The 16,859-nt window shown below is 46.3% G+C and overlaps 1 protein-coding gene across 3 annotated transcripts in view; it reads left to right on the forward strand.

Moving 5' to 3' along the window:
- Positions 1 to 16,859, forward strand: part of LOC135365867 (uncharacterized) — a 107,468-nt gene that overhangs the window by 59,130 nt on the left and 31,479 nt on the right. For all 3 annotated transcript variants that reach the window (XR_010413973.1, XR_010413974.1, XM_064598554.1), the window contains exon 4: positions 12,926 to 13,087. Coding sequence is in view for 1 of the 3 variants with exons in the window: in XM_064598554.1 (XP_064454624.1) it covers positions 12,926 to 13,087 (162 nt within the window). In the remaining 2 variants the exon portion in view is untranslated. The remainder of the gene's footprint in view (positions 1 to 12,925; positions 13,088 to 16,859) is intronic.

Here is a 16,859-nt window from a genome sequence, read left to right on the forward strand (position 1 = left end):
GTTGAAGTCGCGCACATTAACAACATCTGAGCAATGTTCCAAGCTGACATTTAGACAACGTTGCTGCAACTTTTTGTGCTACCTGGGCCTTCTGGCTTTCTACAGCTTTTGATGTGACCCAATAGTGATGAAGCTAAGCGTCCAGTCTTCTCTTCGTGCCATACACAATTGGAGGCTTGCCCAGTCGTTGCGTGCCGTACACGTACCCTTTCTTCTTCTGTGAGAGGTTGGATGCCTGGAGACCATAATAATATGCATGATCAAATAAATGTATCTCAATAGTTAGCTCCTCACAATAGTGCAGGCAGTGGTTAGTAGCATACAAGAAACACAATTTGCCACCATGACTTAGCACTCAGTGTTTTGTTTCATACTTCCTTCCTTCAAGTACGCCTAGTCACGGTATCACATGGCATACTAAAAGAACTGTGTCCAGCACAATGCTGTGTTTGAAAAGTATCCCACGAAAACCTTCAAAGTACTGTTGTATATAAGACTTCCAATCGGCACCCATGAAGTTGTCAGACATCGGCACAGCTGTTGGTGGTTGCAGGTGGCTGCTTCTTGTGTCATCATCCAGGTCTCTGTTGTATCTTAGCCGTAGACACTCGAGGTGGGCCTTCTCAACAGCCGCTGTCAGTTGTGAACTACTGGGCAGTGTTAAGTGTGCAGAGGGTGTGTAACGGCTCCTGGAAACTCCTATTGCATTTTTTCGGAAGTCGATTTTATCAATTGTGGCAGGAGGGTCCGGCTGTTTTGCTGTGTAGAGAAATGAAGTAGATTTACAAACAATCCACTAAATATCAAAATTATTTGCAAGTGCTAGTCATAGTACATGATTCACTGCTTTTGGATGGTATTTATTGTTGGTTTTAATTGTTTATGAGAAAGAAGAGTAATCAGGTGTTACCAGATGGTGGCACAACCCACTTGCAGGGCATATCACTGCATGAAGGCTTTGCTGTGTGATTCCATTCTGCGAGGCTAAACAATAGCCCTGCGACGTGCTGGCATGAACCGCTCAATCTGTAAATTGCAGGCAATCATCACTGGTTGTGCACGTATTGCCTATATTTGAAATACGCAGAAAACTACAAATAAAACAAATCATATCGTACCCTGTAGTAAGAAACCAGCTCACATGTGCATTTAAAACACAGAAGTTTGCAGTTGTACAAAACCAACACACTTACCCCGCTGCACAGTAGTACGTGCACCAGCAACACTGCCGTTGTCGTTTCTTATTATGCGGGTACGACGTAATACCCAGTCCGCATCGACGGAAGGCAAATTCACTTCACGACGTTGTAGTCGCAACCCTGTGATACAGTATGCACATAAATCTGTCTCATGTAGCCTTCCTCTTTAAAACGATGTCCCTTTGCTATCTGTCGAGCGGATGGGACACCCAGTGAGTTCAAGTGCTGAACGACGTCTTCATTACTTGGAAGGTGAAACTGCTGCAGATGACTGTACCACCCATTTACGAGAAACGTGAAGCCCCTGGGAATAAACTCTTCACCAGGACTTCTCATCACAAGCAAAATGCACCAAGTATCGCACATGAAGTTGCTGCAAACACAATGCGTGAAACTCGGAGATACCCACGACAAGGAACAACAACACCGGCGTGCGTCTCACGTCGCCATTGAAATAGCGCTGCCCTCCAGATTGCTTCACCAAAATGCCGTAGGGTGACAGCACATTTTTTGAGTAAGGTGTATTGGGGAGCATCTAACTCGTGTCCAGACCAGCTGTGTGTTGGCGGCAACCTGTGTCCATAAAAAAGAAAAAATAGATAGAAGTAGAGTGGAGAGAAATAGTTTATTCGAAAATGAACGACTCCGTGGCAGTGCAACCGCTCCGGAACGCCTGAGTAACTAGCGACCGCCGTGTTGCTTATTGACAGCCGGTAGTTGCAGAGATCGAAGACAGGTGGCCACCTAGTTGCAATGCATCACACCAAATGGCGCCACCATCATAGCTCTATGTGAGAAAGAAACAAGATACTAGGTAAGGCAGGTAAGATTGCAACACTGCTCAACAAGTCTAGGCATACCAGAGCGTGGGGAACAGGCCTACCCACTACTGCTAAGCATGCGAAAGCACGGAGCAAACACTACACATGGGGTGTACGGGTTGTACAGCTACAGCGGGGGCGACAGTGGACGCTCGAGAGTTCGAAGAAAACCTCATTTCCCCCCCGGCACTAAATCAGGGATCACGCCCGGATTTTGCACTGCTCAACGTTACGGGGTGCACGGTTTGACAGCCGTGACCGTTGGCAGTAAATTTGGACCAGAGGGCGGGGGGTCACGAGGTGACGCTCCTGTCAAAGGTTTTAAAACAGTCCAATTAGGGCTTGAAACACTTTGAACCCGGAGCAGTCGATTGGTGGTCCTGGATTGAGGGTGTGGCCCAAACATGACCCTTTTAAGAAGGTGTCGGGGCCTGAAGAGAGGGGGAGAAAACACTTGCAAAGGGTCTGGGACCCGTGTGAATTTTGACGCCAGCCTAGAGAGTTTCGTATGTATGTTGAAAGCCATATTCGTTTGCAGTGTACATAAGTGTAAAAAAACCTAGTCGTTGCTGAGCCCCTTGTCCGTCAGACGTCTTCATGGAAACCAGTTCCCGATCATCGGACGTCACTTCGAACCGATCCTCCAGCTAGAGCAGCAGGTGGAGGAAGAAATCTTACTTGGGGGAAAGGCTTAAGGTGATCGATTAGGCCTAACCACAGCGTCACCTCGCAACGTTTCGAAATTCAACAGTTAACACAAGACGACAACCACAAAACGCTAGGCACACAACGCTAAACATGCGTCAACACGGAGAAAAGGCTTAGGATGCTACGTGTCATTGCTAAACAAGTCTAAACATGCGCGTACAAAACACACGGAATGAGGTCTAACGGCTACAGCAAACCTGCGAGAAAAGGCTTTACACGAGTGCAGTAAAAGAAACGCGCAAACATCGGGAAAAACCGCCGCGGCAAATCACTTATTTTTTCCCCCGCGGCGACAGAGCGTCCGATCCGACGACAGCCAAGTCTCAACTGACGCGGAGCGGGGACGGCGGTGCGACCGACAGCACGTCCTTACTCCGTGAGAGCCAGCGCGCGAATGACTGGAGCGCCTCTCCGCGGCTCCTAGCGCCCCTAACGCTCATAGCGCCCTCTGCGCCACTGGTATCGAGCGGTCATCTCCTCAAGGGCGCTCCCGATTTCGATTTCGCTCTCTGCTTCCACTGCGCGCGTGCACACCTAGCGGCAACGGGTTGCTTCACCGTTTTGGTTTCACTCTCTCGTTCCAGTGTGTGCGCTCCTGGCGGCAACGGATTGCTTTTCCATTTCGGTTTCGCTCTCGTTTCTTTGCAGTGCCTGCCCACTTTAATGTTACTTTAACTCACTCGAAAATTGTGTATACATTCATCTGGTGCTGTTGTTGCCTTAGCTGAGAAAGTGCAGCTTAGAAAAAGTGGACTTGCACTTGTTGCATCTGTAGCACGGATCTGCAGTAACAAAGCGGCCCGTGGAACTATTTTGTACAAACACCCTCATCTTTTGATCCGAGCATGCAACCCGCAGGCATTACTGAGACATTCCGTTAACGCAGGCATTACTGAAAAGTGGGGAACTTGAACGGAATATTCTGCAGATTTGCTTCACCACTACCACAAATCGCATCCTCAAGCAAACCGCACACCACTAGCATTGCACGCGAAGCGAGCAGACAAGCAAGGCAAGCAAGACATGCAAGGCAGCAAAAAAGAACGACACATGACGTCACTGCCGGCGCATGCACAGCGCAATTGATTTTCTTCTCCCTAAGGCCAGGTCTCGGAAACAGTGAACTCACCCGCTTCTGGAAGCCACTATAGTGCGAGTCGCACCGAAGAAAAAGTAAAACGATGAATGGCGTGTTCCTAAAACTTCTGTTCCAACCTGTACACATCCTCGAAGCCTTTGCTGTCTAGCTCCAGAAGGGATCGCCGAATTTTCGGGCTACGAGACGGTCACGCAACGTCTCGTTGAGAAAGGCACCCTTTTCCGCAATCTCCTTTTTTAACCACTACGTATTTGGCTATAAGGTTTATTCACGTGACTTCACGGAAGCGCATCGTCTGCTCCGACGCCATATTGTGGTACCACCAGATAGGAATATCTGTGCGTGTTGACGACGTTGGCGGACTGTCTTTTGGATAGCTTCCTTCCACAACGGATATACGGTTTCATGTGTGACGAAAGTGCAAGCAAGAAATATATAGACCGCTGGGACGGTGACGATCTGTCCCGTTATCCAGCGAAAATAGAGCTATGCTTTGGCGTTGATCCGTACCAAGGCCGCATGCTCGAAAGCGTGGTGACTGTGCACACCATATGTCATTGTGGCCTCAGGTGGACCATAGTGATGTCAACGAATACTTTGTGATTAAGAATAGCTTTATTTCTAAGAAGCAACTCAAGGCAAAGAAGGCACTGGAGGCATATATAATTGTTTTTTTATTTTTATTTTTTGCAAGTGAGAAACCCGGAGTGAGAAAGATTCGAGACGATCACATGCTAAACCTTTCACATGTGAGAACCTTAATTTGACTACTTGTCACAATGAAGGTATCACAACATGAGGATACTATGTCGTACAAAAATGTACGGCAACGTTACAATAATATTACGATAATACGATATTGGCCGTCGGTATACTACTACTTGAAGTAATTACGGATGAATTACATAATTTTCAAATACAAATTATGTTCACTAAAACACTGGATATTTTGGTGTTGAAAACTCAAGCAGTTCTCTTATTCCTAATTTCTCTATTTCGCACAGTGCTGTTGCAGACACATTCATGTGTCACTAGATGTTCGTGCAAAAATTAAATAAATAAAGCAAGATATATATAAGATATTGAGAGGAAGGGAGCTGTACAAGTGTGGTCATAGTAAATCACCGATAACATGTACACTCTACAAGACCTTCAAGTTTTCTGTTTCATGTTTCTAATATTTTTGCAGGTGAACCATTCCGAAGCATTGTCTGCACCACATCTCAAGGTGTGGTTTAAAAAGATAGGGAAATTGTGACAGACCCACTGACACTGCATGGCGCCCAGCCGCCTGTGGCTGCACGCAGTTTGTTTCTACCCGGAGTCCTGAAAAAAAAATCTGCACAGACTCGGAGAACAAGAGCCTCCTTGCACATGACAGGAAAGGCAATGCTTCCCCAGTTGCAAAGTGCCAAAACCATTTAGAGCCCCTAGGCCTGACATGATACCACGGCGTTCTTGCTATGGGCAAGTAGTCCAAGTAAAGTGCCCATTTTACATAGGAAACAAGAAGCTTGAGCAGCTGCCCAATAAGCGTAGCAGCTGTGTATGCCTTAATATTGGTGAGCTCATGGCCTGTGATACTGATGCCTGCTATTATCAGGTGCAATGTTAAATGCTTGTGTACCAGGTAGAGTGTGCAGACTTCGTGATCTGGAAAAAGATGAAATATCTGTGCTGCAGATTTGTTGGAATGATCAACTTCTTGAAGCTGCCATAAGAAAGGCTGAAGTGTCCTTCAGACATGCTGTTCTCAGAAATGTTGGAAAAGTGGTTCACCCAACAGAGAAAATAGGAGGACTCTGTGCAGATTAAAGCCTTATGTTGCAGCAGATGTTTGTGAGTGTATTATGCATCATGCATTAAGTCAGTGGCAAATATGTATGATATGTTGGTAATGCAGACTTCATTGGTGCCAAATCACAAAAAACATTTCATCACACAGAGTTGTCTTCATTTAAGGCAGCATATCGTTACAAGACTGTTAACGTCAAAATAAGAATAACACTCACTCGAACCACTCGGGAGAAAGGTGCTGACGCCAGAATTTCAACTTCAACTTTCCACTCTTTTCTATATTGCAAATTCCACGTTTTCAATGCGGAACCGACTAGTGTTATCGATCCAAACCATTCTAGAGTTAAACCTGAATGTTAGCTGCTAGCCATTTTACGACCAGCCACCCTAGCGTCGAAGGTGATGTCGCCTAAAAAAGGAAGTAACTGTGCAATTTGGACATTAAACTTTCTCCTCAAGTCCAAAACACTCTTAGAAATAAACTTCCCCGCATAGCACGCTCTTAGCCAACCATAAACTTGAATTTTATTATTATCTGCCCTGATTTGTTAAAAACGGGAGGCGTACGCATTTTTGTGACAATTATGAACAGCATAAGTGGCACAAAAAAGGCGTACGCCTCCCGTTTTCAACAAATCAGGGCAGATAACGATATCATTTGAGATGATGGTTGGCTAGGAGCGTGCTATGCGGTGAAGTTCATTTTTAAGAGTGAAGGCTGACGCAGCGTTTCCCACTTACGTGGTCATGTCGAATTCAACAGCTTTACTCAGTACGCTCCTGTTGTATTCATCACCGCATAATTATTTCCAAGCAAAACAGTCGCAAATTGTTTGTCCAGCTAGCAAGATTTGAGTGTATGAGCAACAATGTCCATATTAATGTCTAGGCACCACTGAGTTAAAAAGATTCGTCAGGGCATAGCACACGACAGCAATTTTGTTGATTGGCGATTTACCATCCTTAGATGTCCTCAATAGCTGAACCGGTCGACAAAGTTTCAAAATCGTGTACTTGTTCCTAAGCAGTCCGATCACTCTTTCAACATGGATCCGGATGTTTGCGAGCTGTTTCGTGCGCTCAACTTCATTGGTACTCAATGGACGCTTTCCCCTGGTGAATGATGGAATGTAAAGAGAGAACTTGCATAGAAATTAGGGCTCGGGATCTAACACGTTTTTCCGACTTTCGTTTAAAACGTTTTCGTTTAAACGTTGTATATGCCGTTTAGATTCACGTATAGTCTGGAAAACGTTTCCTTATGAAACGTTTAAACGTTTTGTTTAATGCGAAACGTTTAAACGTTTTGTTAATACGAAACGTTTGAGCGTTTTATTAATGCGAAACGTTGTTCAAGCGTTTTGTTAAAATGAAGCGGTTGAACGTTATATCAAGGTGAAGCGTTTAAACATCTTGTTAATACGAAACGCAGCGCCTTTCGAAACGAATACCTATTTAAGCAACATCTTATCAACAAGGACGCGCCAGGCATTACGGGGACAGAGACAAAAGTTGTCCCCGTTATGCCTGGCGCCTCCATGGTTCCCATCAGTAATTACCAACTACGGCAGTTTCTCACTGGCTTATAAGTAGTTCATTACTTGAGTTCATATTTCGCTTTGTGGCCAACAACGGCGAGCCCATCCTGCCATTACCCCCCCCCCCCCCCGTCATATTTGGCTTTTAAGCCCCCCCCCCCCCCCCCCATCAGTGTTCATTTTTCGTCGTACATTTCATATGAACCGACGTGTTTCACTACAGTTTTAAATAGCGATGGGACGAATCCAGAATTTCTCGAATCCGAATCCAAGGAAGGTTCTGCGAATCCACGAAAATCACGAATCTCGAATCTTTCGAATACTTTGTTTAAAAAGAGCTGAAAACGTCAGGGAAAAAAAGTCTTCTACTGAAGAGTGTTTTGAAGCAGAATTTGATATCTTTGTTTAAAAAAACAACTAACGGAACAAGACATACCCACCCAGTCAGCGCAATGGTTGCAGTGACATTGCACCAATATCGCCATGCAATATTGATGCTATGTTGCTAATGACCGCTTTCATTATGCTGCAACGATGTTATTGAAACAACATTGCAGAAATGTGACACTGCAATGCTGGTGTGACATTGTTGAAGGCCGGCTTCGTTATTTTGCAGCAATATTACAGCAACAATATTGCAAAAGAAATGTAATATTGTAATGTTGATGCAGCACTGCCAATAGCCAGTTACTTTACAGTGTAGCACCGTTACAAAAGCAACGCCCGAGGAGCACTACAGTCTCGGTGATATATGTGCAAGTGAACAAAGTATGCTTACATATTCAGTAATCGTCCTGCTCTTGGGCAGACTTCAGGGGAATGGTGCCGACATTCGTCATGAAAGTCTACCGAGAAGCTCTGGGAAAACCGCAGACAGCACAGACAGGATTCGAACCCGTGTTATTACCTCCCTGTCTCTGCACGGAAGGCGATCATTCTACTCGCAATGCCACGCGAGGGCCAAGGGCTGTGGTCGCACTGATGCTATGGAACAACGCCATATCGATGGCCAGCGCGCATTCACACGTTCGTAAGAATGGATTGTAATTGATTATAAGTCGCCGGTCGGATTAATTCTTTTAAAGATTATGTTGTCCTCGTCTCGATCCCTTTGTCCATAGTCATCCCCCATGGTACGTCAGCAGTGTACGTCCCAGAATATGCCTCTCACAGTCTGAATTAATTCTCCCCAAAATTGTCACGCTAATTGTAATGTTACCTCGCTGCGGCACGTGAAACATTGCCTGAGCAACACAATCGCAATGTTTCTAAAATGCATCGTCTCAAAATGCTGCACCAACATTGAACTAGAGGCATTGTGGTAACACTCCATTTGTGCATGAAACGATGCCGCAAAGTTTGAACACGTCGTCAAAAACAAACTGACAAATGACGGGTGAATGTCACGGGAAATTCCGAAGATTTCATTCATTGTTTATTGGTGGGAATTACAGATAGAACAAGATCGTGCAAACATTGTGTTACTGGTGCACTCAGAGCAAATGCCTCGGAAATGCTGCATGCAAAACGTGCAGCATTGCAGCAATGTGTTTGTTTCAATGTTGCTACAATGTCTCAGACGTTACCTAGAGCAATATTTATAAGCTGCGACGTTGCCTCAATGTATCATGTGCAACATTGCTCTCGCAAGAGAATCACACTGTTAGCTCTACGCAGCCTTCGAAATACAGCAAACATTGATATAATGATAGTGCTGCAACGCTAAGATTAGGTCGCTGATGCACTATTTTGTGGGTAATCCTATTGCAACTAACATTGCATTAGAATTGACTGCCAAACCCCACATCAGCAATGTAACTGCGACATTTCTTCAGTGTAGCACACGCAAATTGATTCGGAGACACAATCACACTGCCCTACGCATCTTTTGAAGTACGGCGAAAACATTGAAATAAAGATACTGCACAAACGTCGAAGTTACGTTGCTGATTAAGCGTTTTGGAAGAAATGCCATTGCAACGTTGCATTGACGTGCGTGAACAATGTAAACGCCGCATTACCAGAGCGTAACATATTCATCATCGCTTCAGTAATATCACAATGTTAGCTCGATCTTTGAGACATATCATGAACATTGAAGTAAGTATATTGCTACACCGATGAATGTGTGTATCGCTGCAACACTTCAACATTGAGGTAACATTGATGCAACACATTTGCAGCATCTTGTGCTGTCTGGGCATATACATCTTCCTAAGTGTAACTTATTTAACATGTTTTTCATCGACTATAGGAGATACATAAACTGAGGAGTCTGAAATCCCTCCATAAGACTAAGAAACAATCAAAGCAAAACCGTGTTACTTTTAAACTTCTAATATCGGAGCTTTATGTTATGGTTTTGTAGAGCCGCGGGAACCGCTGGCTAAGCAGGCTTGGAGGTGCCGATTTTTTAAACAGAAACAAGCATACTTGGTTGGTTGGTGGATTCCAAAGATTCGATTCGCGGTTTTGGGCAATGGGATTCGGATTCACGAATCTCGAATCCCTGCCTAGGATTCGAGGATTCGCGTTCCTGAAGCATGTAGCCTGCTCTTTCCTACTGGTTCCCACTATTGCACTCTAAAACCAGAACATTTGCCAATCACGATTTAAGAACCTATCACTTTTCACTGTCCCGATTCTTGCGCCAGAGTGGGAAAAAAGGGATGAGGACGACTTTTGTGACATGATGGGCTGACGCGAATTCCCACAAAGAGCCGTACACCTTCCGTTATGATCAAATTGGAATGGAGAAAAGGCTAACACCCAGAATTGTAACAGTGCCGGACGATGTCGATGAGATAAAGCTCCGTTTTTGGAGTGTCAGCGATCCCAACGCCATGAGTGCACGCGGAGCGGAGTTCGGTGTACGCTGCGAATGGGGTCGTGGAAACTCTATTAACCACCAAGAAACGGAATAAAATGCCGCCCTGCGCTGTGACTGTTCTTTATTAAACATTAGACGGTCCAAATGAGCGGGACAAAGTAACATGCCACTTTAACGATACCCTGCATATTACCCTGCATATTACACTGTTAAAACAGAACTTCACCGCATAGCACGCTCCTAGCCAACCGCCATTCCGAATGATATCATTCTGTGCATTGATTTGTTGAAAATGAGAGGAGGCGCCTATCTGGGACAGATTATCTTGTCCCAGATAGGCGCCTCCCCCCTGTTTTGAACAAATCATGACACAGAATGATATCATTCGGTATGATGGTTGGTCAGGAGCGTGCTATGTGGTGAAGTTCTGTTTTAACAGTGTAATATACCCTGCACTGCATTTCAAAGAAAGTAAGCTGTAGTGTTTAGAGGAGGAAAGAAAACGATTAAACTTCTCCTAAGAAAACGTTTATATATGTATACGTGCCGCTGTATACGGACGATCGATGATGAACGACTCGTGCAGGGACACCCGACAGCGAGCCTGGCGTCTAGGTCGTAACTAGATTGTTAGCGTCCACGATCGACACCGGTGCTGGTGCGTGTATAGTCTCGCTGCATGGGTCCTTCTCTCCGCCAGGGTCCCATGTGGCTGTTACGTGCCCTCTATTTTTCCCCGCCGTGTCGTCAGATCCGGTGATGTCATTTCTGATGTCCTTGTTGCCAGCGTCCATAGGTGGAACAACCACGTGCTGACACCCCATCTGACAGCCTAAATCTCCGTCAAAGCTTTGAAAGTGCTTTCCGAGGTGCGTCGCGTAACACGATAATGCTCAGTCTTCCTGAAGTGCATGTTCGACTGCTGGTTTCTGTAGTTCCACAGCTTCGCTATTTCTCCGTTTATGTGAGGTTCATATGTAGTGAGGCTCCGTTCCGGCTTCTCATCCAACGTACTCTGATCGTCGTTGGCCTTTGCTGGCACGTACGTGGTAGATACAATTCCGTGCGCTGTATATCTTGTGATCTTTCCTGTCAACACTGGCGTGTCGTATTCCGCGATTTGGACCAGCTCATGCTCTGTTATCATCCACATATGCTCTCCTACATCAGTTTCGTCGTTCAGTTGTGGAACATGTTCAGGCTCTGTACGACCAGCTCCTACACACTTTGGTGGGTCGTCTTCTGCTGAACGCTCGAGAAGTCTATTCTCCCCAACATCGGGGTAGCGTACGTGCTCTTCCCATTCTTCAACTTCTCTCGCACCCGCTCTCACCAATGCGTTCGCCGGTTGCTGTGATATGTCTGCTGCTACGCCTGGTACTAGTCCTTGTTCAGAAGGCAGTATTTTTCAGAATTTCATGATTTTCCAATGACTTTACTTCGCCAGATGGTGTGCTTTCCAAGACTTCGGTGACCGTTGTCGAACTAAGAGGCTCGTCGACCATTTGCGTTTTGTTCGTCTCTACGCTGTGCGGTTTCTGTTGCAGAAGTTCCAGAAGGTTGATCGTCAGCCCCCGTAGGTATGACAGTGCTACCTGCTTCAGTGGTTAGCGGTACGGCACCATGAGAAGTTGAGTCGCTACGCGTTTCAAAACTCCAGCTGATGTTCCATGTTGCTTCCTCCAGTTTACGTTGCAGTGTTTCTGTAGTACTATGGCTTTCCCTGGTCAAGCGCTGCGTGTCAACAAGCGACGCTGTCAATGTAAGGTGCTTCCTCTGTTCGACATCCGTAAGTGACATCTTACTGTGAATCACGTCTCCAGGTGGAAAAAAGTGTGTTCTCAGCGTCCGAAAATAGAGTGGCTGATGATTTCTCGGCCGTTGTCTCCGCAGCCAACCTGACCTCTGCTGGGCTGATGCCTCCTGGTGCACGTTCCTCGTCAAGTCCAGTTAATGGGAGTCCCTGCAGAGGTGCGCCTGATGACGTTGCTGCCGGACCTGTTTCTTGCGGAGCGTCTACCGGTGCTTCAGGTTCTGCGATTTGGTAGTTAAATTCTGAGTCAAGTGGGACAACTGATGGCAGCGTGTCCGATTTCCAAAACTTGTCCTCCAGCACCTTGACCGATGTGGCGTACGTGGCATCGGTGAGCTGAAGACCCTTTATGAACGTTGCCGCCTCTCCGACGAGCACGGCTACCAAGTACGACATCATCTCTGCGATGGTCAAGTACATATTGCTGTGGACTAGTGCCTCGACCGGCTCCAAAATTCTTGCCATGGTTCGCGGCGGCCATCAAACTTGAGTAGTGAAGCGTAACCCTGTAGCCCCGAAATCCGATTCGCCGCTGTCGATCCAGAAGTCGCCGTTCTGGACGTCGCTCCCGCATGCTGGGCGCGTCTTTTCTTCAAAAGGCAAATAACTTGAAAGATGCGGCCTTGCCATTCCAACGCTGTATCTAACTCCGTTTCTGCTTCTTGAACTGTGAACAGAGTATTTAGTCTGCTCTCGATGTCCGCAAGGCTCGTGGAGAATGTCCTAATCCTTTGTGACAGCACCTCGCAGTGACTGACGTGGTCCCAACTGTTGTGGGATTCTGTAATGACTTGTTCTGCCTCGCTGAGTATCGCAGTCAACCTCCGACGGGTGCAGGTTCTCTTCGCGAGAAACAACTCCTGTTCCATCATATCGCTGGCCTGAAGTGGACCTCCTGATTCTTTTCCTGGGCGAAGATAGAGTCACTAAATGCGGTAGCTTATTTAGTGACTCAAGGCGAAGAATCTCCCGCAGGCCCAGGCCGGGTTTCGGCACCATTTTGTTGAGGAAGCGCCAGATATATGCACAGAACAGGGTTTTAATGAACAGACGATGCGCGAGCCCCCCTTCTTCCTTTTCCTTGACAACATCATTATTGAAACTTGTGTTTTCCCTGCAGATCTTCATGAACGCCTACAGCTTCCTCCTGCATGTGTTCGACGACCGCCGGCTGGACTGCATCCAAGTGGATCTGTCAGATACTGCTCCACTGCAGGAATTCCACGTGACGCAGGATAATGTGGGCTTCCCCAGTCCATACTTTCCCACGGACAGCTCATTGGTAAGGTGTCTCAGCGAAATCTAGCTGCTTAGGAAATTATATCGCGGGCAGACCTAGAGTTCGCGTGTATATGGCAGCTTTACAATCGCAGGTCTGCAACGAATACGTGAGCCGCATATGTGTTACGACGAGAAAGCCAAGTCTGCGTGAACCAAAGCCCGGTTAAAAATGACGCAATCGTGTAACCCTGGTCAGCAATCACACATGTTCAAGCGTGTCTGTTTAGGTAGTGGCGTAAACAAGAAATGTACTATTGCATCTGTCAGCGCGAAACTCGATGTATAGGGTAATATATAGTGGTATACAAACATTTGGCACGAATGAATTGATCATTTCCGACTATGGGCATACGCAGCCAACCGGTGACTGCCGTCACATTAATGTTGGCCAAAACGTCGACTTTCTTCGTGTTCCTGGTTACGTACGAGATTTAGACTGATAATAAATGACATTTGGTACTCGTAATATCTCACAGGCCCATTTCAGTCTTTCGGAATGATTTCTCTTGCTATACTTTGCAGGCATCTACATGAGCGTCGGTTTGACTACTAGTAGGAAACAAGAGATTCGACTGTCCATATACGGAAATATTGGGTCAGCATAATGGTTCATATTTTTTAAAAGCCCCTCGTGAGTACACCGGTGTTCTAGCAAGGGGAATCATGTCAGTCCTAGTGTTAAATCGCCTTAGCTTTGATCGCCGCATAATACCCGCAATATGTTCGATGGAATGTTCTGTTTAACTATTTCTCAAAAACTGCTGAGAAAAAAAGCAAAGAAATCGCTCTTCTTTTAAAGGTTCTGTGATGAGGACTTTTGTTTATTTGTAAAAAAAACATAGGAAGAAATTGAACTCGAACTCCCGACTTGTTCTGCTACTCCTAACATAAATTCTCACCCCCCCCCCCTACCCCCTACCCCAAAAATACTTATCGTGTGCTCTATACTCGCAGGTTCGCTATTCACTATATACATGTTCGCCATTCACAGGTCCACTGTTCACATGCTCACTAGAAGCCCACTATTCACAATGAGTCTGCACGCGTTCAGTATTTATACCATTGTTCATCGTCGAAATAAACAGGCAATTCCAATTCAAATTATCCCAAGATCATGCACAGGGCATCCTAGAAGACTGTATCCATCCGACAGCCGCGAAGGTAGCATTCCTCCTGTTCGGTGCCACAACCCCAACATCTTCACTATATCCAAGACCCTTATGTCTAGTCGAGCAAGTGTAGCTTTCAGTGTAGCTCTTTGAGATGCATACCTAGTGCAGTGTATAATAATATATGCTCACTGTCCTCCACCGTTGCACAAACCGAACAATTCGATAAGTCGGCTCTTCCAACTGTATGAAGAAAATGACGGTAAAAAAAAAAAAAAGCGCAGGGCAGCCTCTTCGGCCCTCTTCTCTTTTGTATCTACACGAATGACATCGTATCACTAACTAATGAAGCAACCTTTATCATCTATGCTGATGACACGAGCCTGCTGTTTACCGGTTCTGACCCTGATGGCTTAATTAGGAGAGCTAATAGAGTACACCGTGAATTAAAATCTTGGGCCGATCTCAACTGTTTAAGGATCAATGCCACAAAAACCAAGGCGTGTATCTTTACTGCTGTGGGAGCTAGCTAGCAGACAGCCACACAGGAGGAAGCCCAGAGGTCAACTGTTTATTCGGGCGCGTAGCGCGTGCCCGCTGTTGCGATAGACCTCGTCGTCGTCGACGGTAGGTGGTCGCCACAGGTACTCCCCCGCCCAGAGACAGCGGGAGCTGTGGTTGCAGGTTGCAGCAGTAGCAGGAGCATGGAATGGAAAGGAGATGGGTGATGCGATGATGGGAGGCAGGTGCGGTGCTGAAGGAGTCGCTTTCAGTCGCTTGAATCGCTTTGAGTCGCGTGAGTCGCTTTGAGTCGCGTGAATGGCTTTGAGTCGCTTTGGAAGAGCTTGGCGATGTGCGCCAGAAGGTTTGCGAGGCCGTGAAGAGAGGTTGACAAGTTGGTTGTAGAGAGGTTGAAAGCCGTGTTGGCTGCGCGTGTGTGGCGTTGTTCGCCGCGCTGATGAGCTGCCGAGACGTCGGCTACAGGGAGGGTGACGTCGGCTGCCGTGACGAGCGCGACCGCTCGGCGAGCACGGGGCTCTGGTGTCACGGCCGGCAGGTGATGTAATGCGGTGGTAATGAGGTGGCGTTCGTGCGAACCTTCCAAGCTGACCTGAGGACGCGGTGCTGACGGCGATGGCTGCCGAAGGTGGAATTGGCGCATGGTGGTGGTTTGCCGTGCGTTGAGTGACCTCTGTTGCCGGATGGAAAAGGCAGCTTCCTCCTGGGAATGACGTTGAGTGGGCCTGGGAAGCTTGGTGCAGAAAATGGAGAATTTAGGGTGGTAAGAAGGCCGAATAGTCCGAGGTGTTCGAATGTTCGGGTCACCAACTGTGGGAGCTAGCTAGCGGACAGCCACACAGGAGGAAGCCCAGAGGTCAACTGTTTATTCGGGCGCGTAGCGCGTGCCCGCTGTTGCGATAGACCTCGTCGTCGTCGACGGTAGGTGGTCGCCACACTGCCAAGAACAAGTCCGTCAACGCAAGAGAACAACTTTTGATTGATGGCACCGTTATCAGCGTTGTCGACAGTGTTAAAGTTCTTGGTGTCACTTTCACCTCTACTCTTTCTTGGACACTGCACATCAATCATGTTCACTCTAAGGCATCGCGTTTCTTTAGCTTCTTGTACAGATATCGCTCATCCCTACCCAAATCAGTTGTACTAATACTTTATTATGCGCTCATTTACTCGTATTTTACGTACTGTTTTCTGGTGTGGGGAAGTGCAACTAGGTCGGACCTGGATAAAGTACTAGCTCTGCAAAAAAAGTTCATCCGAATCCTAGACAGCCTTCCTTACACCCACACAACAGTAGGACTGTTTAAAAAACATGGCTTGATACAAATACATAAGTTGTACAGATATAGGCTGCTTTGTTTTTACCAGGCAGCATGTAAAAACTGTATAAGTACCATTTTAGCTTGATTTAATCTGAATCTCAGCACACCCTACTATAATTGTAGGAACCAAAAAATGTGGGCTGTACCCCGTTGCAGAACACGCTACGGGGAGCAAAGTGTGAGCTACATCTTGCCACGTGTTCTAAACGAATGTTTTTTTGATCCTGTCTATACATCGCGGAAGTGCATACGCAATTCTTGTATGTAAAACAATGCCAATTGTTTTCTTTTCACGGGAGCTGTGAGCTCGTCAAGTCACCAAGGTGACTTTTTTTCACAGTTCCCGCCACATGGTGTGTTATGTGGAAATAAATAAATTATTATTATTATTATTATTATTATTATTATTATTATTATTATTATTATTATTATTAAAAGCACTTTCAACCTACAGCGGCGTAAAAACGTCTGAACACGGAGCGGTAACATACACGGAACACATGGGATTCCGTGTCGTGAGGCTTTTTTTTTTTTTTTTCATTCGCATGAAGCCTACGATTTGTTGAATACCGCACATAATGTTCATCGTTACTGTCATCGGGGTAGACTTCTCGGAGGGGCCATGTGAGAGTTCCAGGGCGGGGACTGAGGACTGAGGAAAACACCGACATCGTCGACGTCAGTGGTTACAGGTTAGATTATCTTACGTGGAAGTGATTTCCCCGGAGCTCGAAACGTCGATGACGTAACCATTTCGTGCCTCGAATAAACCTTGTTGTGTTTCGTATCAATTGAAAGGGAAACTCACATAGAGGCGAACGCA

Source organism: Ornithodoros turicata, chromosome 8, assembly GCF_037126465.1.
Source record: "Ornithodoros turicata isolate Travis chromosome 8, ASM3712646v1, whole genome shotgun sequence".
In the NCBI taxonomy this organism is placed as follows: Eukaryota; Metazoa; Arthropoda; class Arachnida; order Ixodida; family Argasidae; genus Ornithodoros; species Ornithodoros turicata.